This window comes from Phascolarctos cinereus, unplaced genomic scaffold (genome assembly GCF_003287225.1).
Source record: "Phascolarctos cinereus isolate Bilbo 61053 unplaced genomic scaffold, phaCin_HiC Scaffold_2;HRSCAF=192, whole genome shotgun sequence".
Classification (NCBI taxonomy): domain Eukaryota; kingdom Metazoa; phylum Chordata; class Mammalia; order Diprotodontia; family Phascolarctidae; genus Phascolarctos; species Phascolarctos cinereus.
Window position 1 is genome coordinate 49,336,715 of NW_027555625.1, and position 27,102 is coordinate 49,363,816.

At 43.6% G+C, this 27,102-nt stretch overlaps 1 protein-coding gene across 1 annotated transcript in view; it reads right to left on the reverse strand.

The window, feature by feature from the left end:
* The window catches only part of CDH1 (cadherin 1), a 57,447-nt gene extending 33,705 nt beyond the window's left edge, over window positions 1–23,742 (reverse strand). Inside the window, 2 exon segments of the mRNA XM_020989093.1 lie at window positions 22,425–22,539; window positions 23,553–23,742. Coding sequence (XP_020844752.1) covers window positions 22,425–22,539; window positions 23,553–23,609 — 172 coding nt within the window. The 5' untranslated portion in view covers window positions 23,610–23,742.
* Between the last annotated feature and the right edge of the window lie 3,360 nt (window positions 23,743–27,102).

A 27,102-nucleotide genomic window follows, 5' to 3' on the forward strand; every position in this document is an offset into this window, starting at 1 on the left:
GCCATTCTTTTCGCTCTACTTGGTACAAACTGTATATGGAGTTCTTTGTAGAACTCATTTGATGGATGGACCAGTGAGAGGCAGCAGAAAGAACTGGACTCTGGAATGTGGACCTGGCTGACAGCGTCAAATCACTTGCTTGGCCTTTTGTTTGCTGATCAATAAAAGGATCTCTCCTGTCCCTCCCTGTTCTAAAGCCTAAGATTTGATCTCGGACCCTGTTGTCTAGAAGCACCATTCCCTACCTTGTATGGCCTTAAGAGCCGGCCAATTCTCTCTCTCATCTACGGTCTTCCCTTTTCCTCCTACCTTTTCTTGGCTAACCCTTAAAGGAGCCTTTATGTTAGATTTCCAGGTAGTTCAGGGTGACTCCTGTGTCACACATTCCAGCAGAGTGAGTAAACTCTTCAGATGCCAAACCTTTAGGCAATGAGGTAGCAGTGATGATAACATTGAGCAGAAACTCTGAGCAAAAACTCCCAGAATTACCACGTGAGTGAGAAGCTCCCCGTCTTCTCCCGTCCTCTTCTAGTCAGGGCCTACCCCTCCCCAAAGAGTAGATTAGGGCAGTGAAGGAAAATCAGATGGACTGTACATCAGATGACACAGGTTCTAGTCCTTATACCGATTCGGATATTGACCTTAAACAAGATACTTCCACCAGTTAAAAAATGCTCCTTTTCCTTCATCAGTTAAAAGAAAAAAGATACTGAATCAACTGAAGATGACTGCTAAATTTACAAAAGACTCCCGATTCCCACACCATCCCTGCTAACAACCCCATTTTACAGATGAGCAAAACTGTGGCTTGGTAGCTTCACCCTTCTCAGTCCATTTCCTCACAGGGTGGTGAGGATTCAATGAGGCAAGTACTTTCTAAACCTTAATGTGTTTTAGAAATGTGAGCTGGAATGAGGAAGGTGCTCGTTGTCCATGACTTCACAGCTGCTAAGTGCCAAAGGCAGGGTTCAAACACAGGCCTTGCCCAATTCCAAACCTAAGGACTCTTCCCATGCTGCCTCTTAGACAAGGCCTCCAAGCTCTCAGTCTATTCTTCTCTGAGCTGCTATTCTCTACATCTTTCCACATAACAGATGTTGCATCCACTGGCCAATTCTCCTTGACAAAAGAGGGAAATTCATGATGTAAAAAACCAAAATAAAATAAAACCAACAGGACAAACACCAAGATATTCATTAAAATTTAGGGAGAAAAATAAGTGGTAAAGGGAAGGCAAGATCACATACTAATTCTTTAAGAGGAGCAGCCAGGTAAAAGGTTTTGTTCACCTTTTCTGATGACCACCGGGTGGTCCCGCTGTCTTGCTCATGCATCACAATGCAAAAATGCATTAATCGAGAATGGAAGCTCCCCAAGAGTTAACAGACTTTTGTGACAAAGAGTTTTGCTGACACCAATTTCATAAAAACTAGAAGGCTTTTGCTGAACTCAGAAATCTTGGAACTATTCAATGATTTTTTCTTTCTTTTGCAAAATATCAACATTTCCTCAACAAAATATAGAATAGACTTGAAACGCTTGAGTTTGGCCTGCTGGGAGAAAGTTCAGTCCCCCTGCTTCTGACATTTGGAGCAAAATTCCACAACAATTCAACAGAACAGCTGGAAAAGAAAGCTACAGAAAGAAGCTGGGCGTTTCCCACAGATGATGCTTCGGGTTTTTTTTAGGTCACATGAATTTGCAGATGACTCTAGAACAAGTGCTCGCTTGTCCAACAACTTTTAAAGGAGTTTCTAAAATGCATGTTAGCATCACTTTTTACTACTCAGAACAATGGGGCATTTATATGAAATGCAATTGCTTCCTAATGCAGCTACAGAAACGGCTTGGCTTTAGTGGGCCTCAAGGGCAGGGGATTTTAACACTTTATTCCTTTGGGAAAAAGGAATATAAAAAGATCAAGGCTTTTGAGAATGCAGGATAGTCACAAAGGCCTCGTTCCTATCTTCCACATTATCCAACTCCCTTCTCAACAGCACGGTGGAGAGGAAAGACCAAGGCTGCTAGCTTGGCTATGCTACTTAAGAAAAAAAGTAATTCTGTTCTTTGTTACAAAGGAGAGTACGAAGGGAAATTGTGATGTAAAATAAAAGGAAAAAATCCACCATGACATTAATAAAAATTAGAACAACTAGGGCAAGTAACTCCCCCCTCTCTGAGCCTCAGTTTCCTAATCTGTAAAATGAGAAGGCTGGACTGCTACTAAAGTCTCTTCCATGTCCTATGGACTTTTGAAAATATTCCATACCTCTTTTAATAACCTTATAGAGCTGACAAGTTAACAATTCGCATAATCAAAAGCTTAATAAAACTACTGAATGAATAAAAGCATGAATAATAATAACACCTTTTTACTCCAGGCACGAGGACAAGAAAAGCAGAGATTCCAGGGATTTAGCAGATTATGGGACTCTAACTGACAGGGTTCTGGCCGGCAGCCTCAGGTATTACTCAGCACAGGACTCATTGCAGGCATTACCCTGGGGAATCCAAATTGAGTGCTGGGCACCAAGTCCTCTGTGTGGTATCAGAAAGAACTGAATGGACTCAGTCTGACTCAGGAGACCAGGGCTAATCTGCCACGCCCTAGATCCCAGACTAGAAGAGAGGGCTATGGCCACCAGAATGTTCTCCTAAGTGCTTAGGGGACAGCCCTCTAGCACTTACGCCTGGGTCATGTTTGGTTTTTTGACGGAAACAGCTCCCTACTTGGTTCTATCAGGCGTCAGAGTCTAGGCAAGAACCCAAAAGAAAGGAGGTTGGGTCCCTCCCACTCAGGAATGCATATGTGGTGGTAACCTGCCCACCTAGGATACCCACACAGAGGAAGAAGGGGGGCTTTGAACGTTACAGTCACCTACTGACCTACTTCACCAAAGTGAAGGTTTTGGTAAATTGGAATTGATTTTAGTGATCATCTAGTTCATCATCCTTATTTTACATATGAGGCTCAGAGAGATTAAGAGACTTGCCCAAGGTCACACAGCTAGTTGGTAGTAGAACTAGGCTAGAATCTGGGTTTCCTCTCTCCTAGTCCTACTGCTTTTCTTGGTCTTTTCACTTAACCTCCAAGAGTCCCTTGGAAGAATGTTCTTTACCTATGTCCAAGAGAGTTCTGCTCCAGGCTTTGGGGCATCCATCACTGATGTCACAACCCTCCCCTTTATCTCTTCTGGAAAATGCTATGGCTCTGAGCTGTCCCTTGCGCCTGGACTGTTTGCTCTGCCTCGAGTAGATTTCCTGAAATTGATCGAGGCTGGCCCTATTCATTGGTGAAGGTAGGCTACATGTCTTGTTCCATGCTGGCATCTAGGATTAATCTTCTTAGGTCCTACTGCCCACCAAGAACGGAGTACTTGCCCAATAAGAAAAACCCCCCTTTTCCTGATTCAAAACTCACAAGATGGGCTTTTTCAAAGCTTCTTTTGGGAAGTGTAATTCTGCCTCTCGGCATCACAAAATTTCAGAAATGGAAAATTTCGGGAATTTCAGAAATCTCAATGGCCAGCTAGGTGAACCAAGAACCGGAAGAAAAAAAATATTCACTGCGGCACTTTGGCACCCTGAGAGCGGTCAGGCAAGGTTGGCTGATGACCTCTCTTTTTGGAATGGGGATAAAACCCAAAGACCTAGCTTCTACGTCTGGTCTTTACCACTCACCAGATTCGAGGCAAGCAAGTCACTTAAAAGTCTATCCAAGTGTTAGGTAGCCTCATCTGGAAAATGGGATAACTGAAGCCTGCCTGTCCTTCCCATCTCACAGCTGTCATGAGAATTCAGTCAGCAGCGACAGTGAAAGCACACCTGTGTCCAGAATCAGGGTCCCTGTGGACCTACACATTCTCCTCAAGAGATTTCCTTCTCTTCACAGCAGTTGTGAAAATTATCTATTACAGTACTGTTAAAGCAGTGGCTAGGCCACATAGCCTTCTCATCAGTGCCTCCAGGGGTGGGGGCAGGTCAACAGTATTTTCTTTTATCTGTTTCTAAGAATATCCAAAATGGCCCTAGGCCACAATTCCCTCGCCCTTCTCCCTCCTAAAATAAATGATAACAAATCAGAGTGGGGAGTGGGGGAGGGGAGGGAAAGAACCAAGTTCAACCCAATCCAGAGAGAGAGAAAAGAGAAGAGAAGAGAAGAGAAGAGAAGAGAAGAGAAGAGAAGAGAAGAGAAGAGAAGAGAAGAGAAGAGAAGAGAAGAGAAGAGAAGAGAAGAGAAGAGAGAAGAGAGAAGAGATGAAAAGAGAGAGAAGAGACAGAAATAGAGACAGAGGGGGGAGAGAGAGGAGAAAGGTAAAAAGACAAAGGAGTGAAGGGAAGAGGGAGAGAGAGAGGGTGGAGGGGGGGAGAGAGAGGCAGAGAGAGAGAGAGAGACAGACAGACAGACAGACAGACAGACAGACAGACTCTCACTCTTAACTGATTAAGACAAACCAAATACCACAGAGATCCCTTAAAGGTCTTTCATAGTGGGAATTGTGAGTTAAGACCTTGGAATTTTCAGTTAAACTATTATTTCCTCATAACATGTAGAACAAGTTACTGTCTCTCTGAGCCCCACAGCAGGCTTCGGGAAGCAATAGATAGAGAAATGGACTTGGAGTCAGGAAGACCTGAGCTCACAACCTATCATAGTCCTTTACTAGGCAAGGTACCCTAAGCAAATCACTTAACCTCGGTCTGCCTCAGCTTCCTCATCTGTGAAATGGGAATATTAATAGCATCTTTGTCACAGGGCAATCGTGAGGATCAAATGATATAATGTCAATGTAAAGTGCTTTACAAACTTTAAAGACTAGCTATTATCTCTGCTTCTAGTCCAGTGAAGGATGCAGTGGTCCACTTCACAGTGGGGCCTAGGAAAAAGACCACAGGTATCTGCAGATGCCATATTTACTGTGGGAAGAGTGCTAGACTTGGGAGTCAAATGGGTTTGATGTCCCATTTCCAACACTACCTGTGCAAAGTTTTTTGTCAAGTCACTTCTACTGGGCGCCTACATTTCCCATGCATAAAATGGCGCCAATACCAGCACTAAGGACACCTCTCTCCAGTGGTTATGCACTTTTGTAGACCTTAAAGCTCTACAGAAAGGTAAAATTTTCATATTAAGAATACTGAGGAGGGGCAGCTAGGTGGCACGGTGGATAGAGCACTGGCCCTGAAGTCAGGAGGACCTGAGTTCAAATCCGGCCTCAGACCAAACATTAGACACTAGCTGTGTGACCCTGGGCACGTCACTTAACCCCAATTGCCTAAAAACAAAAAACAAAACAAAACCAAAGAATACTGAGGGGAGATAAATGGCTCATTAAAGCACTTTCTAAAATGCCCAAAAGAAAACAAGTTCAGAAAGAAACACAGACAAACAGGGCAGGTTCGAAAGTACCATCTTTGATGTATTAAATACTTTTAAAAATATCGAGCAGAAAGATCCCTTCACAACTTGCTTCTTTACCAATACATGTGTCCAAATTCGATGTCCCTGATCAGGGGACTCATTCTGTTCATCATTCTCATCCTCTCTGTGGCCACTTCTTTGTCGTAGGCACATCCCCTTCCCTCTCCTACCTTGCCTTTCTCTACCTTTTCATTCTCAGCACAAAAGAAGCCAAAGTGGGTGTCATATTCCAGATGGGAGCTTGTTTGTTGGCTAAGACAGATAACCACTCTTCATCTCATTATGTTTCAGCGGCAGCTGGATGGACTGAATTGCTGACAGTGCAGTTGGTATGTTGACACTTGACAAGGCCCATTTATATAAGGCCTTTGGGGAATTTAAATAGCACAGGAAGCTCCCTCTTTATGTAAATAAAATCAGCTAAACACCTTGGAAATGCTAGGGTGTTTGCTCCCAGGTTTTATCCTGACAAAACAGGTTTTCTGGTCCACCAGGGAGATACCAGAAACCTTAATTAGTCTAAGCCAGAGTTCCCCCACCCTTTTTTTAAAGTGTTAACACCCAGAGCATCTCAGGATGCTTAGAATAAAGTAGCTAAGAGGGCCAGATGCAAAGATTCCTGCCAAGAAAATCAATTTCAGAGGAGAATTATGCATTAACTAAATGCAAAGGCAGTCATGCTGTGGGATGAAGCAACCAGCTAGCTATCAATGCCAGATTTAAATACTTTCTCTTCTCATGCTTAATGCCTGAATTCTGCTTAGTGGGCAGGGGACAGAGGTTACCATCTATCAAGAGTCAAGGGAGGTTAGGACCTACAGAGCTTCAGGTACTCTTTCAAAAACACCCTTTTAAGCCATTAGACAAAGATCTTTGAGAAGCCACAGTTTTGATTATATAATACATCAGTTATCTCTAAGTGTTCATTTTCTTCTGGAGTCGAGTGGCTGTAGTTCCCAGAATCCTTCTGGTTTATGGGAAAACCGTACATATAGCAAGGTCATTTCATACCGGGCTGTTCCATCGAGGGTCACCAGGGAATGTTCTGCAAAGCTCAAGGAAGATGAGCCATTAGTCCAGAAGAATATTGGACTATTTTCTGATTGTTAAGGATGCACAGGAGTAATTTACAGAGAAGAGTGTGTGTTTTTTAAAAAATGCTTAACATAGGGTTTAGTGCTGGAAAGAATCTTGGAGCCCACCTAGCCCAACACCCCCTCCCTCCTTTTACAGATGAGGAAACTGAATTTAAGGCAGTTGTCCAAAGTCCCACAGGTGGGTATGTTGAATAGCCAGGATTTTCCATTACATGCTAGTCCTCCGATTTTTAATCTTGGCCAGTGATTTATTTTCTTTTAAAGCACTTTCCTGGCTGTATAATTATAATGAGTAGGGTTGACCTAGAAGAAGACATGAGAAAATGTTCCATACTTCCTTTGCAAAGATAGGGGAACTATCAGTGTGGAATACTGTTCTTTCCCCACCTCCCACCCCTTCCTTCTTACTTTTGATTTTTTGTTATAAGCAGTGACTTAGGGATTATTTTTCTTTTAAGTGAAAATATCAATTAAGGCTAAAAAAAACCCCCAAACCCTACCTTCCTTACACACCTTCTAGAAAATATTAGTACACAGTACACCATATATACAATCTACGCTTATAGATTTTAGGGGGCCCATGAATTTCAGGTGAAGAAGAAAAAAATGACATCCTTACTTTCCCTAACCATTGATTTCCTTTGTAATTTTCTGTGTTTTATTCTGAAGTTAGAAACATGATTCTGAGAAAGGCTCCATAGGTTTCCCTGGGCCCTCACCATAAGCTAGAACCATCTCTGACCTGCCCTGGTAAAGGAGAAAGTTTCCTAAGCAGGAAAAACCCCACATGGATGAAATCTAGATGGCCACAACACAAATCAGTGCTTTTGGAAGGCAGAAGGCAGCCATGCGTCAGATTTCCACGCCAGCCCTGCTTTATTAAAGGGGAGAGAAATGTGACGTGGCTCCACCAATTAAGAGTCTTAATTACACACTTGGGTTGGGTGTGCATGACTATGCATCCCCATATACAGCCTCTCACAAAGAAAAAGCTCATGTGCTTATAAATGCCCATATTAATATAAAAAATGCCACAACTGATTCCTATAGATCTGAGAGTGAGTCGGGTGAACAGAGACCAGAGAGATGGGGCTGCTAATTAAAAGGCAAAGATGTTGCTGTGTTTTGAACAGACTGGGAAGGTCTCCTCTGTGGGGTCTTGCCAACGAGTAATTCCTATGGATGATGTTGGGGAGAGGAAGATGGCTAGACACAACTCATTGGCAGGTGGTGTAGTGGCAAGAGCACTAGATCTGGTTTTGGAGGACTTGAGTTCAAAACATCTCTGCGACTTCCCACCACCATGGGCTTCATTGTCCTCATGTGTGAAATGGGGGAACGGGATTAAATAATAAAAAAGAAAACAAAACTCCATAGCTATGGAAACTTCCAGCACTAAATCCTATGACCATGACCTTCAATCTATGATCCAGGCTCATCTTTGGGAACTATGCCTTGGACAGAAGAGATAGAACCCCACCCTGGTAATGTCAGAAGCCTCATCTATTGACAAACCTAAATATGATGCATTTTGGTGGCCCAATGGAAAAAATATTGGGAGTACGTACAATTAAGAAGACCAAAGTTTGAATCCTGCCTTGGACACTTACGAGCTGTGTGACCCTAAGTAAAGTCATTTAATCACTCTCAGCCTCAGTTTCCTTATCTGTAAAATGGGGATAATAGCAGTAGCACCTACCTCAAAGGGTTATTTTAAGGCTCAAACATAACATATGTAAAGCATTCTGCAAATCTTTAAAGATAAATATATGTGTGTGTACATACATATACATATATATATACATATATATTTTTAAACTGCTAGCTATTGTTATTGTTATTAAATTCAGAGGTGAAGCTACAAGATCATGCTTTTTATTAAATCCAAACCAGCTTTGGATTTCGTGACTACTATGTTATATGAGGGGCAGCTAGGGTGGCACAGAAGATGGAGTGCCAAAGTGGATAGAGCACTTACTGGCCCTGGAGTCAGGAGGACCTGAAGTCAAATCCAGCCTCTGACACTTACTGTGTGACCCTGGGCAAGTCACTTCACCCTGCTTGCCTCAGTTTCCCCATCTGTCAAATGAGCTGAAGAAGGAAATGGCAAACCACTCCAGCATCTTGGCCAAGAAAACCCCAAACGGGGTCACGAGAAGATTGGACATGAATGAAGCAAATTCAACAACAACATGTTATGTGAGGCATTGAAGTAGTCAGAGAGGTATAAAATACTATTGGATTTTTCTGCTTTCAAAATCAAGGAGAGGACAGTTATTCAACAAGAATAAAAACGAACTCACATTAGAAGTCATAAATCATTGCTACAGCCCACGATAAAGACCTGGGTGTTTTGAACTCTTTTTTGGGGGGCCCTCGAACCCCTTTGACAATTTTACAAAGGCTCTGGACCCCTTTTCTCAGACTCATGTTTTTAAATGCAGAAAATAAAATACATAGGATTGCAAAGCAAACCAACTATGATGGAAAAAACAGCTATTAAAATATTGAAAAAAAAATCTGCTGGTATAGACAATGAAGGCCATCAGGCCAGATCACAGTGGGCTGAAGTGCACTGACACCATGGAAGCCCATTCACTCGAATATTTGGGCAAAAAAGGAAACCAGATATGACTTAAAGTATCGATATATCATTATATCAGGATAGTGGTGAAAGAAAGCTTGATAAGAGCATAGTCAGGGTGTTAGAGAGGTATGAGCTAATTTGCATCAATTATCCTTCCTTCCTTTGGCATCCAGGAAGGGTTTTTTTTGATGTTTACTTTAAAATCCTTTATTATAGTTCTTTCCTCCAAAGTTCCACAGAGGCATGGAAGGAATCCTGGATCCCAGAAGTCTATACGCCTAGTGAACAGAAATCCTGCTTACAGGGCTAGCCAAGACCAAGGAGCCGACCAAAGTTTTCCCAAACCTATCCCCCTAAACTGGCCACAGGATGAATTTGAATCAGGGTGGTTCTTAAAAGACCACATCTCCTAAGTCACTGAGGCAAGACATCTACATGCCTAGGAGGAGTATATGCAAAATGAGAAAAATCAGGGGAAAAAAAATGTAAACTCCAGAGAAGGGCTTCTACCTAGCTACTTTAAGGAACGAACTCAGGCACGGGACCTAGTGTTGCGTTCTCCTCATCTCCAAAACCGCAGAGACACTCCCTGTACATTTCCCATTCCACTCCGTTTTTCCTTTGCTAGTACCACAGAGACACTTTCATGGCCATAAGCATGAGTCAGCAGTGGGTTTCAGTTTTAGCCACTTCACAGTTCCCATGCTCCATACTCTCATTAGTTGATGATGAGTCATTTCACTACTGTTGGAGAATGATCTCCCCACCTTCAGTTATTCACCCACCTGTGGGGGTATGAGTAGATACTTATCAGTTACAGCGGTCAAACCTAGATTTGGTGCTCAACATTTTTAAGGGAACTGGTAAGTTTTTTTATGTTAAGAGATTATATTAAGGCTTATAGAAAATGAACAAGAGTCAAAGTAGAGTCCCACATCTTTTATGTGACAGGCCTCTTGGGAAGCAATCCAGTGAAGTTTATGGACCTGTTCTCAGAATTATGTTTTTAAATGCATAAAACCAAATCCACAGAATTACAAAGGAAACAACGCATTAAAATTCTAATTTTGCCCCCCTCCCCCAAGCCAAGAGGACCAAGAGCTGAAATAAGGCCTAGGTGGAATTATTGCTCCACCTCTTAAAATCTCTAGCTTCCTTCAAGCTCCATCTACTCCAAGAGGTTGATTGGTTATATATGCTTTTCCTTCTAGTTGGTAAGTGTTGACATGGGCCCAGGTTGAAGGCGAGGTCCTTGAGAGAAGAGGCTGTCATTGGACCTACCTACAGAGTGCTGACTACTTGCTAAATGCTCATTGACTGATTAAAAGAAAATGGAGAACCAGTTTGTGGATTATACTTAGAGGCAATAAAGCTAAGATCGCTTCAGGTTCATGACTAAATAAATGCCACATCCCAGATGAGGGCTGGCTTTCTCTCTAAAATGCTCTATACCTCTTTTGAACTCCAGATGATTTAAATTTTAATGCCAAATCCATATATTCCTTTCCATAGACACACAGTGAAACTTTATTCCTCTAAGAAAAGCTTCACACAAGGCAGAATTCCTTCTAGAAAAAAACAAGACTTTGGGGAGTCTTAAGCCCAATACAAAAATGAAATTGTATATACAACAAGACATCAGAGTTTAGAGCAGTTTAAAACCTGTGAATAATCATTAATCAGCTAATTAAAATTTTCAAGGGCAATAAATGATCACGAGTCCTACAATCCAGGTACATTTCAAGATGTGAGCTCTGCCTATTGACAAGCTGTTTTTCCTACCGTATCTTTGTCGTACTAACCAGGCCTCCTTTTCCCCCACTACCTGAGGCGTAGGGAAAGTGGGAACCAGGAGCCTTGAACAATGGACTCTCACACCAAAAGCCTCACCTTCCACATTCCTAAACCAAGAGGATTAGACTGGACAAGATGAAATGTGAGTTTCTTTCAACTCTAATATTCTTAGCTGGTTTGACTGATTGATTAGAGGCTGAGCACTATAGAATGCCCTGTAATGAGGGAGGGGCAGGATGGTAATGAGAGGGGCAGGATCAGGAGGCTTCGGATAAATCCCCTAGTTGGGGGGTGGGGATGGAGTGTGTGTATAACAAAAACAAAAAAGACCAAGACGATCCCCAGAACAAAAAGCTCCTGATGCCTCTAGGTCAAAAATAGAAACTTCTCCTTTGTTTGATATTTAAAATTCTTGACAATCTAACTTGATATTATCCTTTCCCCACTCCCAAACACAGTCTACAGTCCAAATCTATTGGCCTACTTCCTGGTTCCTTCTATATCAGTTCATCTCTGGTCTTTTACACCTTTGCACATTCATGAAATGTATTTCCTCTCTGCCTCCCTATAGACTCTGGACTTTCTCTACCACTCTACCTTTAAAAAAGTTTCCTCGGATTGTTGGGCTCCTCCCAGAACCTCCATCTTAAGGAAAGTGCTTAGGCTAGCCATCTTGCAGGACTCCTATTCTATATCTGGCCACTGGACCCAGATGGCTCCAGAGAAGAAAGAGGCTGGTGACACAGCCTTCCTTCCGATGAATCCAAGTCACTTCCATGTCATGGTATCACCTCCCTGATGTCTTGGTCCTCTTCCAGAATGAAGAGCAAACAGCAACCATTCTTCTCTGGGCTATAGACTTCATCCTGACTATAGACTTCTTTCTCTACCATGCTTCCTTAGGGCATACCTACCTTCTCTCCACTCCCCTCCCCACCTTTATGTGTAAGCTCCAGGAGGGTAAGGACTTTGGCTTATATTTTTATTCCCAAGAGGAGGGATAAGCATTTACATAGTGCCTCTTGGGTGTCAGGTACTATGCTAAGCACACAAAAATTATCTTGTTTGATTCTCTTAACAACCTGGCAAGGTTGTTGTTCAGTCCTTTTTCAGTCCTGTCCAACCCTTCGTAAGTTCATTTGGGGTTTTCTTGGCAAAGATATTGGAGTGGTTTACCATTTCCTTCTCCAGCTCATTTCACAGATGAGAAAACTGAGGCAAACAGGATTAAGTGACATGCCCAGGGTCACATGGCTTTTAAGTGTCAGAGGCCAGATTTGAACTCAAGAAGATGAGTCCTCTCACTCCAGGTTCAGCACTGTATCCACTATACCACCTAGCTGCACCCCTTTTGGCCTCTAGGTACTTAATTACTCAAGGACCATAGGAAGGACGGGAGAGAAAAGCACACAAATCGGACCATACTAGATTTCCAGCTAAAAGGGACCTTTCTATGACAACCACACCCCTTTGTAGTTGAGGACACTGCAGCCCCCAAAAGCTTTAGGTCCACTAACACCAAGCAAACTCAGCACTGCACTGCATTCACCAGGCCTGCTGCTTGTCTTAGGAGAAATGTTCTTCCAATGTAAACAAGATGAACCTTACAGGGGTGGGGAACCTCAGCCTCGAGGCCACATGTGGCCCTCTAGGTCCTCAAGTGTGGCCCTTTGATGGAATCTTCACAAACTGAAACTTCACAAGTTTAGATTTGTCAAAGAGCTGCACTTGAGGACCTAGAGGGCCACATGTAGCCTCCAGGCTGCAGGTTCCCCACCCCTGGCACATTCTCTTTGGGGCCTCCCCCATAGCTCTAAGTAAGAGATCAAAAGGAAATCTTGGCAGCCTAGGTCACCAATGATCCCAAGACCTTTCTCTTCGTATTTCAGGTTTTTCCCTAAACTCCACCCTGGGAGGGGGGGCACCCCAAACCGGCTTCTCCGGAATGCTTGGTTTGATGGTCAAATGCATTCCAGGTTCAGCCTCCGAAAACTGCAGTTCCATCATCAGCCACGTGGCTTACAAAACCCTGTAGAATACAGTTCAGCTTCCCCAAACACTCTTCCTACCAACACAGCCCCACCTACTCGGCCAGGCAACCCTTAAAATATGTCTTCCAGATTTATCAAGTTTGAGGTGACAAGGACCTCCACCCTATCCCCATTACCACCTCTGCCTAAGCAGTTTTCCCTCCCAGGAATGCCTTCCCTCCTTCCTAAGCAAACTCAGTCCATCTTTGAGGGCTGCTTCTTCAAGGAAGCTTTAACTCTTCTTTCTGGTCCGCATTCATCTCTTCCTTCCTCCCACTCACCAATGGGAAAGTCCTTATTGTCTAGACAATCATTTCTTGTTTGGTGTGTATAAGTGACCCCCAGCTTTCAGATGTCTCCAATGCTTCAAGAATCATTCCCTGGCTGAAGAAGTTGTGGTATATAAATATAATGGAATACTATTGTTCCATAAGAAATGATGAGCAGGCAGATTTCAGAAAAAACTGGAAAGACTTGTATGGACTGATGCTGAGTGAAGCAAGCAGAACCAGGAGAACATTGTACACAGTAACAGCAACATTGCATGATGATCAACTTTGACAGACTTAGCTCTTCTCAGCAATGCAATGATCTAAGAAAACTCCAAAAGACCCATGATGAAAATGCTATCCACATCCAAAGAACTATGGAGTCTGAATGCAGATCGAAACATACTATTTGCTCTTTTTATTTTGTCTATCTCTTTCTCGTGATTTTTCCCTTTTTTTCTGATACTTCTTTCACAATGTAACTAATGTGGAAATATGTTTAATATGATTGTACATGTATAGTCTACATCAGATTACACGCCATCTTGGGGAAGGAGGAGGGGAAAAATTTGGAACTCAAAATCTTATAAAAGTGAATGTTGAAAACTAAAAATAAATTTTAAAAAATAATGAAGAGAATAGATTATTTTTTAAAATTAATAAATTTTTAAAATTAATTAAATTAATTTTATGCAGTTTTTAAAAAGCACATTAACCTGCAAAATTTCAGAAAAACCAGGGGGAGGGGAAGACGTATTTTAACGTGGAACTGAGCTTCAGGAAACTGAGGGGACAGCACAGACCTTCCTAGGGCCCTATTCCACAAGCCGGGAAACCACAGCAGTGAAGGAAGGAGCCATGGTAACAGACGGGCTATCAAATACAGTTGTCCTTCATTTTGTCCACAGGGTCCTATTTCCTCCTGGGGAAGGAGAAAGTAGGCCTGGAGCCAATCCCTCGGATCTGAGTGGGATCAGGTTGGGCTGTGGCACCTGTTGGTGTGAAAAGATGAGGTCACCAAGAGCTGATTCAATCTCTCACCTACTAAAAGCACACAAAAAAAGAGACAGCCCATCAGGTGCCAGTGATTCAACTGCCTTCCCTTCACCACCTGTCAATATTAAATGCCCAGTTATGAACATTCCACAATTGAGTCACTGACTTACCTCAAACTAAGAGCGATTGGCTTTCATTTTAAACAGGAAATTCACAAGGGTACAAACGAGGCTATGATCTAACTTCCTTATCAGAGTTCCCTTCCCTCCTTCCCACATAGACATATTAAAAAAAAAAGAAAAAGAACATATGACTTTATTTCTTGTTCCCTCTAGAACCAAGAGAATGAGTTGTGTTTCTAGTTTCCTCCAGAATGACAGAATTAATCTGTGAGGCTGTCTAAAGAGAATGGATCCCTGAATACCCCAAAACACCAACTCTTGAACTAGGAGAGAAGGGAGTCTAGAACACTCCTATTCTATGAAAGAGTCAAGAGAAGGGGCGATCTAAAGTCGTATCCAGCACCAAAAGGGGAGATGACTATTAAAAAAATACAGAAGTGGTTAAGAAAAAAAAGGGATGGGGTGGAAATCTCTTCCTGTCAGTCAAGTAAGTTCCAGACACTATGCTAAGCACTAGACATACAAAAAAAGAGGGCAAAAATATGGTTCCCAATGTCAAGAAATATACATCTAATGGGTGAGACAACATGCAAAGCATGTGCAAACTAAATAAATACAAGATAAATTGGAGATATTCTAATATTGAGATCTAACCAGGCTGGAAGGGGCCAGCTAGGTGGTACAGTAGATGGAGTGCCAGGCCTGGAGTCATAAAGATGAGTTCAAATTTGGCCTCAAACACTAGCTATGTGACCCTGGGCAAGTCACCTCACCCATTTCCTCATCTGTCAAATGGGCTGAATGGAGAAGGAAATGGCAAACCACTCTGTATCTTTGCCAAGAAAACCCAAAACAGGTTCACAAAGAGGCATCACTGAGATCTTCACAGGATGCCTGGGTGCCAATACCCCATCTGGGAAGTCATATGATCTCCAAACCAGCTCAGAACCCAGTGGCCTACTTAGGTTTGAGGAATCAGCAATTCACCAAGGCAGGAAAGCCTAGGGAAAACATAGTCCTTTTCCTGACAAGGGACAATATTTGTAAGACCTGAATCCACAAGGGGATGGAGGTGGATTGTAAGATCACAGAATTCAAGCTGGAAGGAATCTTAGAGATCTCAGGATCATCCCAATCTCATTTTACAGGCCAGGGAACCGAGGCCCAGAGACCTTAAATGACTTGCTCATTGTCACCTTGGAACTAAGTAGAAGAACCAGAAACTGAGTGAAGCTGTCCCAACTCCAAGTCCAGCACTGAATTTAGTTGCCATTCTGACCTGGAATGCTCGTTTGCTAGCAGTGTGGGCCACCAAAAGGTCACCTCCAGCTGTGGGCCACCGTTACCCTAAATCTTTCCCTGAGCCTTTTATTCTCATAACAACCTTGTGAAGTGGTTAAGTTCAAATATTATCACCCCCCAGCTGACAGAAGAGGAAACCGAGGCTGGCTAGGGTTCACATAGCTAAGAAGAAAGACAAGGATTCAAACCCAGTGCTCCTCCCACTATAATGCCCCATGTCCCCCAATTCATCTATACTGGTACCAGATCGAAAATGATGCAGCAAAGGCATGTTTAAGAGCTACAAAATGGATTTTTTCCCTCCAAGAGCATCTCTATTCCCTGTTGGTTGTTTAGTTTAGTTTTGTTTTTTTCAGTCACGTCAGACTCTTTGTGACCCCATTTGGGATTTTCTTGGCAAAGACACTGGAGTGGTTTGCCATTTCCTTCTCCAGCTCATTTTAAAGATGAGGAAACTGAGGCAAACAGGGTGAAACGGCTTGCCCAGGGTCACACAGCTAGTAAGTGTCTAAGGCTAGATTTGAAGTCACAAAGATGAGTCTTCCTGAATCCAGGCCACAGAGGTTCGTTCTAAACCCTACACCTCCTAGCAGCCTATTTCCATTCTATGTCCAATTAAAAAGGATTTTCTTTGGGAATCAAGGCAGTGAAGCTCTTCAAGGTACAGTTCAAATTCAACCTTCTCCCTAAGCCTCTCCAGAATACCTCCCTCTAGGTCTACTTATCAGTGGTCCTCCCGAGTCATCTTTTCAAGTACAAAATGTCTTATGATCCAGTTAGGGGATAAGCACCACCAGGTCAACTCCAACCCCATGCCTGCCCCAGGAACCAGCATACTTTTGTATCATATTCCTATGTCCTGCAGTTCCCAGCAGGGGTAAGTGCCTTGCACACAGTAAGCAAATACTTCTGGGTTCATTAGAATTAAAGGAATTCTGGGTGGCATTTTGCTGAAAAATGATCAACAGTAATAGGAAATTGTCAGACTACAAAAAATGAGGAACATGGGGCAGCTAGGTGGCACAGTGGATAGAGCTCTGGCCTTGGGAGTCAGGAGGACCTGAGTTCAAATCCAACCTCAGACATTTGACACTTACTAGCTGTTTGACCCTGGGCAAGTCACTTAACCCCACTGCCTAGCCAAAAAAAAAAAAAAGAAAGGAGGAACCAAAAACAACATACGTGATGGCATGACTAACAAAACCAAGAACGCCACTGACATAAAATGCTTCCAAATTTGGCTTAGTTGCAATGACCAATATTGGTTTCAGAGAATTGAGGAAAACAAATGAGAGGTGAGGCATTCCAAGTGGGAAATGATGCCTATACCCTCAGACTTCATCGTCTTTTCAAAGGATGGCGTTGCCCAAGTGTTTCTTTATTACAAGGGAAAATGCAATGGGTGTTAGAGTGGGAAATGATCCTGGTGTTCAAAAAAAAACGAATGAAAATTATTATTAGGGAGAAAACAAAGAAAAGAAACATTTGGGAGAAATAGGAATAGTAAGCTTCTTTTGAATTAACTTCTATAAAGATCTTTTGCTAATGACAAGAATTGAAAGCTCCTAAGAAACAGACTCTCAGGAGAATTTTGATGAAAATATTACTTGGGTGGGGGGGAAGAGAGAGAGGAAGACAGAAAGAGAGAAGAGAAAGCAAGAGACGAGGGAGAGAGAGGGAGAGAGCCCGATCGAGCACTTTGGTAGGGCAGCATAAGGTGACTGACCACCAGTGCCATCTGCTTGGTTCCCAAGCCTCCAAAATCTTAACTTCTCATCTGGCGCTTCCTTACTCAGACATGTGGAACACAAGATGCCTCACCTGATCTTCACACCTGGGATGCAAATGAGCAGCTCAGTGCTAGGAATGGGAGGCGGTGGGGATTAAGTGAGATGTCTCCCAAGGAGCTCCACTTTACCTGGATAAGTCCTGCAGCATCAGTCAGCACAGGCATGGTGACAAGAATCCACTGCCCTGGCTGCAGGCTCTAAATTCCAGCTCATAACAGCAAGGTCATTCTTTCCTAACAAAATTCACTTTACAATCATTTCCCTCTAGCAAGGCAAGTTCCTCAGGGAAACACTAGTTCTAACCAAGTCCCTTGCCTTCTAGGACTTCAGTTTCCTCATCCATAAGAGGAAGAGGTTAGATGAAATGATGTCTAAGGTTCCTTTTGGCCCTAACAGCCTTGTTATACATGCCATAAAATGAAACAGTAGTTTCAATGTACCCCACCATGGGGATCTGTCTCAGTGACAACACCTAGGCCAATCTTCCGGAGATGGGATCAGTGAATTGGGAAGAGCTTCAAGTTCCTACTCCAAAAACTACCCTAATCTTAAATGCATTCAAAACTGGGAAAGTATTTTAGCATTTTACTAGTGGTTCTAATTATTATATGCTACGATTAGCCAATTATCCCACCAAGCCCTGAGACAATGACCAATTAGTTCACCCGCAACTTTCCTTGTTTCTTTTATTTTTAATATTCTATTTTTTCCCAATCACATATAAAGACAATTAACATACAATCTTTTAAAATTTTGAGTTCCAAATTTTCTTCCTCCCTCACCTCCCGTCTCCCTAAGTTTACCAGTTTTTCAAAAGAAAGTGCAAACCTTTCAATATGTTCCTATCTCGACATTTTAGAGGATCCTCCCCCAACCCCCATACACACACACTGGAGGAATTCAATTGGAGTAAAATCTCACTGAACGTATGTCTCAATGAAAATTAGTCCAGGAGAGGAAGTTTAAGCTTGCGTATGGGGTATTTAGAATGATGTGAAAAAAGCTAACAGTTCCTAATCTTTTAGCCAGAGTACCTAAGGAGGACAAAGACAGAAAGATTCCATGTATTTACAGCAGGGTTCTTTGTGGCATCAAAACACTGGAAACTAAGCAAATACCCATCAACACGGGCTGCAAATACTGGCTTGTAAGTGAAATGGGACATTACTGCACTGCAGCAAACTATAAAGGGGAAAATCCAGAGAAACATGGAAAACTTGTGTGAACTGATTAGAGTAGAGTAACGGGGAGCCAAGAACTACATGAAAGCAGAGAAAAATTAAGTCTAAAGGCCAAGTGATCATGGTCCTGGAGAAGAAGGGAAGCTCTTCCCTCCTTTCAGTAGAAATGGGGTGAGAGAACTATGGGTGTGGAATGTTGCATACAGTCACTCTGGTGCTTGGTTTTACTTAACTGGCTCTTTTTAATTGAACATCCAAGCATATCCAGAAGCATATTCAGAAATGAATTAGAAGGCATCAAAAGTGGGCACAGGGTGGCACATGCTCACAATCCTTGCTACAGGCTGGTGGACTGATCGAGCTTGGGAGTTCTGAAGGTTAACTGACTGGATGTCCCCACAAAATCAACAGCCCTCTCCCTCTCTTCCTTGTGGAAGTGTGGAACACCCAGCTTCCTAAAGAGTAGCAAATTAGCCCAAGTAGGAAACAGATGGGGGCAAAGCTGGTTAGCCAAGGATTAAGAGCCATGAGTGGCCCCACACTTGCAGTTTGGAAGCCTGCTGGCTTCCCTGACGCCCTTCAAGTCTCTCAAATCTCACGTACGGGAATCCTTCCTTTCCCAATCCCTTTTGGTTATAGTGGCCTTCCTCCATTGATCACTTTCAATTTACCCTGTATATAGTTTGTTTGTACATAGTTGTCTGCATGTTGTTTGCATGATTGTGAGCTCCCTAAAGGCAGAGAATGCCTCTCGCTTTTCCTTATATCCCCAGTCTTTAGCAGTGCCCGGAACATTGTAGGTGTTTATTAATTCTTATGATTAATTGAGATGCTAATAAGATCTTTGCTGTGAAATGTCTCCAGAAATTGGGAGCCACGGACCAACTAGAAAGATAAGGAAGTAGGGGCAGCTAGGTAGATACAGCAGTGGATAGAGCCTGGGTTCACAACCGGCCTCAGACCAGACACTTGACGCTTACTAGCTGTGTGACCCTGGGCAAGTCACTTAACCCTAACCGCCTAAAAGTTAAAAAACATTTTTTATTAAATTAAGATAAGGAAGTAGTCCCCTCTTACCTCTTTCCCCTCTCTCCTTCCCATTAGGTTTCACAATAAAATCAGACTGCTTTTTCTAATCTAAAATGTGAACTTAAAAAAAACCCCCACCTCCAATAGGCTGTATTAATCAAGAGTGGTGGGAAAAACCAGACTGAATTTAATTTTCCAATGAAAGGCATTCTGGTCTGTGGTAGTGTTTGCAGAAGGATGTTTGCTTAGCACACATGGAGAGTCAGGTAAGGAACTGGCCTAGCTTGTTTGATAATCAACTACTAAGGGGGAGAGAGATAGCAAAGAAAAGGAGCCCGAAGGGGCACACATCTGGGGATTCTAAAGCGTGAAAAGACTACTAAAGTAGCTGCCAAATCTTATGGATCCCAACTCCACAAAATCTCTTGCATCACCCCATCCCCCCAACTCTACTCACATAGCCTCTGCCCTGATTTGGGCCCTTCTGACTCACTTAGACTGCTGCAATCAGCATTGGCACCCCCTCCAATTCACTTTTGACCCGCCTGCCAAACTAGCATTCCCAATACCCAGATCCGACCACGTTACTCAGTTCAAAAATGCCTTTATCTAAAACAAAATCCAAACAGCCTAGCATTTAAAGACCCCCTACCATTTGATGCTCATCTACCTTTCCAGTACTCTCCAGATTTAATTACTCTTCATTCCTATCAAGATGTGATGCTCCTTCAAATACAACATTCCCTCTCCCATGCTCCTGGTGTACTCCTTCCTACTCCATATCTCTTGGGATCTGTAACTCTCTTCTATGCAAAGTCTTGTCATCCTCTCTCCCCACTCACTCCTCAGTTGTTAGAGCTCCCCCTCTCAAAATTACAGAACCACAGAATTTCAGAATTGGAAAGCACCCTAATGGTCATCTAATCCAACCCATAATACTACTAAACAATAACATAGCCAAGAAGTGATTGTCTAGCCTTTTGTTTGAATGCCTCCAAAGAGAGGGAATCCCACTAAGTTTTTCCTTACTTCAAGCCTAAATTTGCTTTTTAAAATATAGTTTCTATTTAACTGCACACAGTAGAACAGAAAACCCTTGAGGGCAGGAATTGTTTGTCCTTGTGTCCCCAGCACGGGGACCCACAGAATGGTGCTTAAGAGATGCTTGTTGAACTTAATTAGCATAATTTCAGGAGCCATTTCTTTCTCCCCTCCCCCCACCATGGTTTTCTTCAATAAAGCAACAAGATTTTATGAAGCACTTAGCATGTTATGCTTTGAGGAATGGAAGGAAGAAATGTCTGCTCCTTACAGTGTTGTTATCAGCAAGGAATAAATTTGGATTTTAAAATGGAAAGAGGACAAGCAGCAATTTTCTCTTTAGGTAGTTAAAAAGAAATACAAGACAACACTTTTGAAACGACTAGCCAACTTTTACAATTCCAGTCTCAAAGCTTAAGTTGTTCTTTCTCTTTGCCCACTACAGTTTTCTGCTGGAAGAGCTAGGCCTAATTTCTTTGCCAGAGAAAAAGGTATCCCTATGAGACATTCTTATCCTTTGCACACAAGTCCTATAATATAGTGGTATATAAATGCGTTAGGGAGAAGGCATGCAAAGAGCCTTGAGAAATAGGAGGGGAAAGGGAATGGGAAATTGTGGTGGGTAACCAGAGAAGACCTCCTGAAGAAGGGGGCCTTTGAGATGGGCTTTAAAGGACAGGCAGAAAAACCAAAAGGCTAAGTAAGGGGATTGAGGGAGGGTATTCTGGATCTATAGGAAGATTATCTAAGAGACAGACAATAGTCCAATATGGTTGCAATGGAGAGTCCATGGAGGGGAGTAATTTGAGATAAAGCTGGAATTTTTATTTGGCCTCACCAATTAGGTTGCAAACTGATTGAAAGCAAGAAGAATGCGTCTAAGGTAGGATATGAACTCAAATCTTGGACTTCAAATCCAGTACTACAGGGCTGACATTAGGACTCTCACATTAGGACTCAAGAAGCCCTCCTCCCTCTAAGCACATACACGCCTGTGACCAAGGACCAGCCTTCAGGCAACTATCTAAAACTAAGTTACAGTTAAATTGCTCAGAAAGGAGTGGGAGAAGTTTCAACACTGACAAAAATCACAGATCCCCATTTTTAAAAAAAAGTCAATGGAGAAAACAGCGGCTCTCACACTGAAACTGGAAGGTTGCGTATTTCAATCATTTAGCCAGTGAATAATATTCCAAACTTCCTCCTCACTTGGCCAGCAAGACTAGAAACTCAAACATAAATTCTGATAGCACTGTGATAATGACCAAGAAATGACCAAGTTACTCACATGCCTTTCCTCTGAATCAGTTATCAGGGATGTTTTTTTTTTAACTCAATACCTACAGGAATATTATCAGTTCCATTTTTATCCCTAAGAAGAAAAACTCAATACTTTGCAAAGATGGGGGAGGGGTGGGCTCTTAAATAATAATTTAAGACTTAGATTTAGGTCTTGTACAAGTTAATAGGACAAAAAGAAATGTAGAGACTTTGGCAAGTTCAATAAGTATTTGTTGGGGCGGGGATAATTTCCAAAGAGAAAAGGGATTCCTACACACAGGTTAATTTCAACCCAGGAAACCCAGCATAAAGGTTAATTTCATCAAAACTTCAGCCGGGACAGGAGGGGGGAGGGCCAGTCCTCTTCCTGCTCCCTCCCCCATTTCACTGGCTGATCACTTTCCTAGGTAATCGATTCCCCACCCACCCCCGGGGGCTGGGCACCGGAACAGCAGCCGTCCCCCTCCCCCACAGGCCTCTTACCTTGGCCCAAGATTCGGCCTCGCTCCAGGTGTGCCCGGGACACCTCGAAGGTATAACTTTCGGAGGCAAAACCCGAATGGCAATGCCCAGTGTCCTCGCAACGCCATAACGACGCCTGAGGGGAAGAAAAGGGGGTTTGGGGTGACTGGGAGCTGGAGGGGATTGCCTTCCTCCCCCGCACCGAAACCTGCTAGCCTCGCCCTGTGGGGGTGGGGGTGAAGACGGCCCGATCCCGGGCCCTAGCCTCCCTTCCCACCAGAAATCCGCACAGCCAGCTGCTTCCAGGGGACTCCGAGAATTTTGCAGAGAGGGAGAGAAGCGAAGAGGCAGCTCAGTGCAGACCAGACGGGTCATCCTTCCCAAATCAATGCGGCGTGATTCCCCTCCCTCGAAACCCGATCTCATCCATCCAGAAGCCCTGGGTCACCCTCCCTCTATCCATCTGCCCTCCTCCCAAACATTCACAGGCTCCCCAACTCTCACTCTTAGTAGGAGAAGATTCCCACCCTTAGAAATGTCCCCACCAGTCACAGACCCCCATCAACCCTAAACACAAAAGAGATTTCTCCTCTCCCCACCCCAACCACTGGCTCTCAGTCTCATCCACCCCCTGCCCAGAACCACTCTACCCCCACTTAGTTTGGCCCTCAGGGCTAGTTCAGATTTCTCTCCTAAAACTTTGGGTACCATGTACCAGCCCTCCCCCCCACACACACACAGACCCCAGAGAAAAGGAGGGAGAGGACAGAGGGAGGTGCCAGACCGGCGCTAGGGTCCCCTAAGCCTTGCGTTCCCTACTTGCCCCTTCCGGGGGCACTGCGCCAACTCAAGGGTGAAATTAAAGCCCGTTTGCCCCTCGAAAGCAAACTTCAGTTCTCTAAGAGAAGTCCCGGGTGCTGGAGTTAGTTCGATGACCCGTGAGGAGGAGGAAAGGAGCAGGGGAGATGAAGAGAGGAATCAAAGAAAGGGATGGGCGTGAGGACGGCTGCTCTGGGGGTAAGGGGCACGGGGTTGGGTGAGAGGCCGGGGTTAACCAAAGTTCTCTCCAGGAAAAGGATCAGCGTCTCCCCACACCTCTCCTTATCCACCAGGAAAGTGCCCCATCCCCCGCTCGCTCCGAGGCTTTACCTGCAGCAGCAGCAGGAGAAAGGTGAGGCTGAGCGACAAATTCCGACTAGTGCCCATGGTGGTGGCGCCGGGAGTGCGGCCGCAACAGGGGAAGTAGTAATGCGGCTGGGGCCCGAGCGGCGCAGCTCCTCGGAGGCGCAGGTGGACCAAAGGTTTTCAGTCACTCCCAGGGGCCAATACTGCGGCTACAGGCCAGCGGCCAGCCAGGTGAGCCCCGAGGGACCCGCCCCTCGGAGCTGCTGATTGGTCCGCGCGCACACCTGCGCCGGGAGGAGCCAATGAGCCAGTCGGGATGGTCTAGCCCAGCCCAGGCACCTCTGTCTCCCTCCTCTGCCCTGGAGTTCCAAGCCTGGACCTGGACTGTCTACCCACCCCGGACAACTTAATCACTCCCCTTTCTAGCCCTCGGAGCCGTGACTTCCCACGTCCAGGCCAGAAGTTGAACTTCCGATCTTTCACCGGTGCTTGAGGTCCTCTGCTCCTTGCACTGTGGATTGCCCGCGCAGCCCACAGCCGGACACCACCCCCGAGCGGTATGTCTCATTCTAATGAGTGGCATTGGTAGGGGAACGGCTTGCGTGTACGAGATATCATTGCTATGCAACCTTCTGTATCTTCTCCCTCCGCCGCATATTAGCTGCTGGAAACTGGGGGGGGGGGGAATTCCAGCACGAAGAGAGCTCTGAGCCAGGGATTCCCCCTTTTACATTGTAAGAAACTCATAGGCACCTGAGCCTTTGGGGAACTTTGTTTTGATCATCTTTTATAGAATGGTAGATTCCCACAGGTGAAAATGTTCCTCAGAATCCAACCCCTTCTGAGGCAGGAAAATCCTCTCTTCAGCGTCCTTGAAAAGAGGTTTAAGTGTCCGAACTTATCAAATTCCCAGCCCTTCCCCCCCCCCGTTTTTCTGCTCTTCTTGTTCTCACTGATGTGGGACCTACGTCACGTCAGCACTGTGGGCTTCAGTTTCTTTCTCCGCAAAATGGGGGAAACTGGACTAGATCCATGGTCTTCAGCCTTTCTGCCTATGAGGAACCCTTTTAAGTACAAAAATATTTTCAAAGCACCAGTGATTGTAATTGTACTATTAATGTCAGTTGCTCGAGAAAATGACAAAAAACCTAAACGTTCATAACAACTTTAACGTTATTAGTAAAATAGAAATGTATTCCAAAGCTTTGCAACTGTGTCTACATAATTCCAAAAGGCTTCATATTATTAGTTGGACTTAAATAAAAAAAATCCAAATCACAATGTTTGGTAGGCAAATTACATATTGGTCAAGTGCATCATTTGGAGTCAACCCAACAAGTATTAGGCATTTATTATGTACCAGGCTCTTCTATAAGAGCTGGAAATACAAATGGGAAAAGGTTGAGAGTTTAGGGCCCTGGAACTACAATAACAAGGGAATGTAAATAGAAGCAAAAAAGAAAGTCTCTGCCCTCCAGGAGCTTACTTTCTAATGGAAGGAGGACTAGCTTAAAAGAAAGCAGTGGGAGGGAGGAAAGAGAGAGAAGGTAACTGCTGAGAAGGAACTGTGGAAAGAGAAGTGAAGAGAGTCAGAGGCAGCTCAGAGGAATGAAGGAGCACTATGGCTGGCCTGAGTTGTTCCTTAAAATGAAGGTTTGAGGAGGAACTAACAAATTAAAAGAAGACAGGAAGGAATCTCCCAAGGTGAGAAGGCAGCAAGGTACAGCCACCTCCCACAGTGAAAAAGATGCTTTTGAGTATGGTGGCTATACAACTTCCAAGCTAAGAAGACTGCTGGTTCATGGTCAAGAAAGAAGTCCAGACAGTCAGGAGCAGAACTGGAGAGACTGGAGTTAAATGAAAAACAAAAGGACAGTTTGGGGGGGGTACATAGATTCCCTTATCCTTGGAAAAAACCCTTGCTAGCTGGCATCCATAAGTTGGAAATCCCTGATCTAGACAATTTTTAAGCCCACTTCCAGTAATAAATCCTAAGGCCATCTTCTAATCTGGAAGGAGCTTAATATCAGGTAATTTTTACTCTTAAATGTGAATATAATATCATAATTTAGAGCTGGAAGGGACAAGTCCAGCCCTCTTCCCGGTGTTCCAACCTCCTCTCCCAGTTTTGTTCTGGACACTCCATTTGGGCAGATGTCAGAAGCAAGGCCAATTTTCTTCTTAGTTGTTCAGATTTTACCTCCTCTTTTAACAAGAGGAAAGAACTTTTACTTTAAACAAAATTCGAGATCTTTGCCAACAGTGAAGCAATACTGTTCTTGTTAACTGCATTTATCATATGTGGCAGATTTTACAGGTGGGATCTGTGCAGTGTAGACTTCAGGCAGGGCAATCACAAAAGATACTCCCATTTCAATGCTTTTATCAACCACAGCTTTATTTTTCAGTTGCCTCCTGATGGCACGCTTGCATTTTCAGCTTGTCCTTTGTGGGATTGAAGGCCTGAAACTCTCCGAAAGAGGAAACTAGGGCAGATGGAGGAAGTTTAATATGGGGCGAACACCTGCAATAATGCCCAGAATACCACATCCTCATTAATCAGTTAATGGCCATTTATTAAACACCTACTGTGTGCCAGGTATTGCATTAGGAGCTAGAAATAGAAAGATGATGAATCAACCCCTACTCTAAAAAAGCTTAGGTTTTATAGGAGATGACAAGTAGATAAGTGGATGAATGGATAGCTAGGTAGGTAGATACATGGATGGGTAGATAGATGTATGTATAAACATATATATATATAATGTATAATATATGTGAAATATGGACAGTTGAAGCTTAAACTTAAAACTGCACTAATATTTTTGGAATACTGTGTATTTAACTATTTTGCATTTATTTTCTTTATATTTTTATAGTATATGTCTATATTATGTATTATATATGTATATCTATATCTATACACATAAGCTTTATTAAAGCTTTAAAACTGAACTGAGACTTTTGGGACATCCTGTTCAGGGAGTTTGGGAGGAAGGGCACTATGGGGTGGGTGGAGTGGATCAGGAAAAGCTTCACTGGAAGATGATGCTTGACCTTCATCTTGAGGGAAGTAAGGGATTCTATGAGTTGGAGATGAAGAGGAAGGGCGTTCTAAGCATGGGGGTAGGTAGGTGGTGGGAAGGTACTAAGTATATGAGAAACAGAGAAAAAGTCAGTTTGATTGGATCACAGAGTATGGCCGGAGGAGAAATGTACAATGAGTCTGAAAAGATAGATTGGAGTGAGGTAGGGAAGAGCTTTAAAAAGCAAAAAGAGAAGTTTCTGTTTATCCTGGAGGCATTTATCCTAGATCTAGGGGCCGATAGGTAGCATTGTGGATAGAGTACCTGTCCTGAAGTCAGGAAAGACCTCTTCGTGAGTTCAAATCTGGCCTCAGACACTTACTACCTGGGTGACCCCTCGGCAAGTCATTTCACCCTGTTTGCCTCAATTTCCTTATCTGTAAAATGAGCTGGAGAAGGAAGTGGCAAACGATTCCAGTATCTTTGCCAAAAAACCCAAATGGGGTGTCACAGAGTCGGACAGGACTAAACAGTAAAAAAGGCTACAA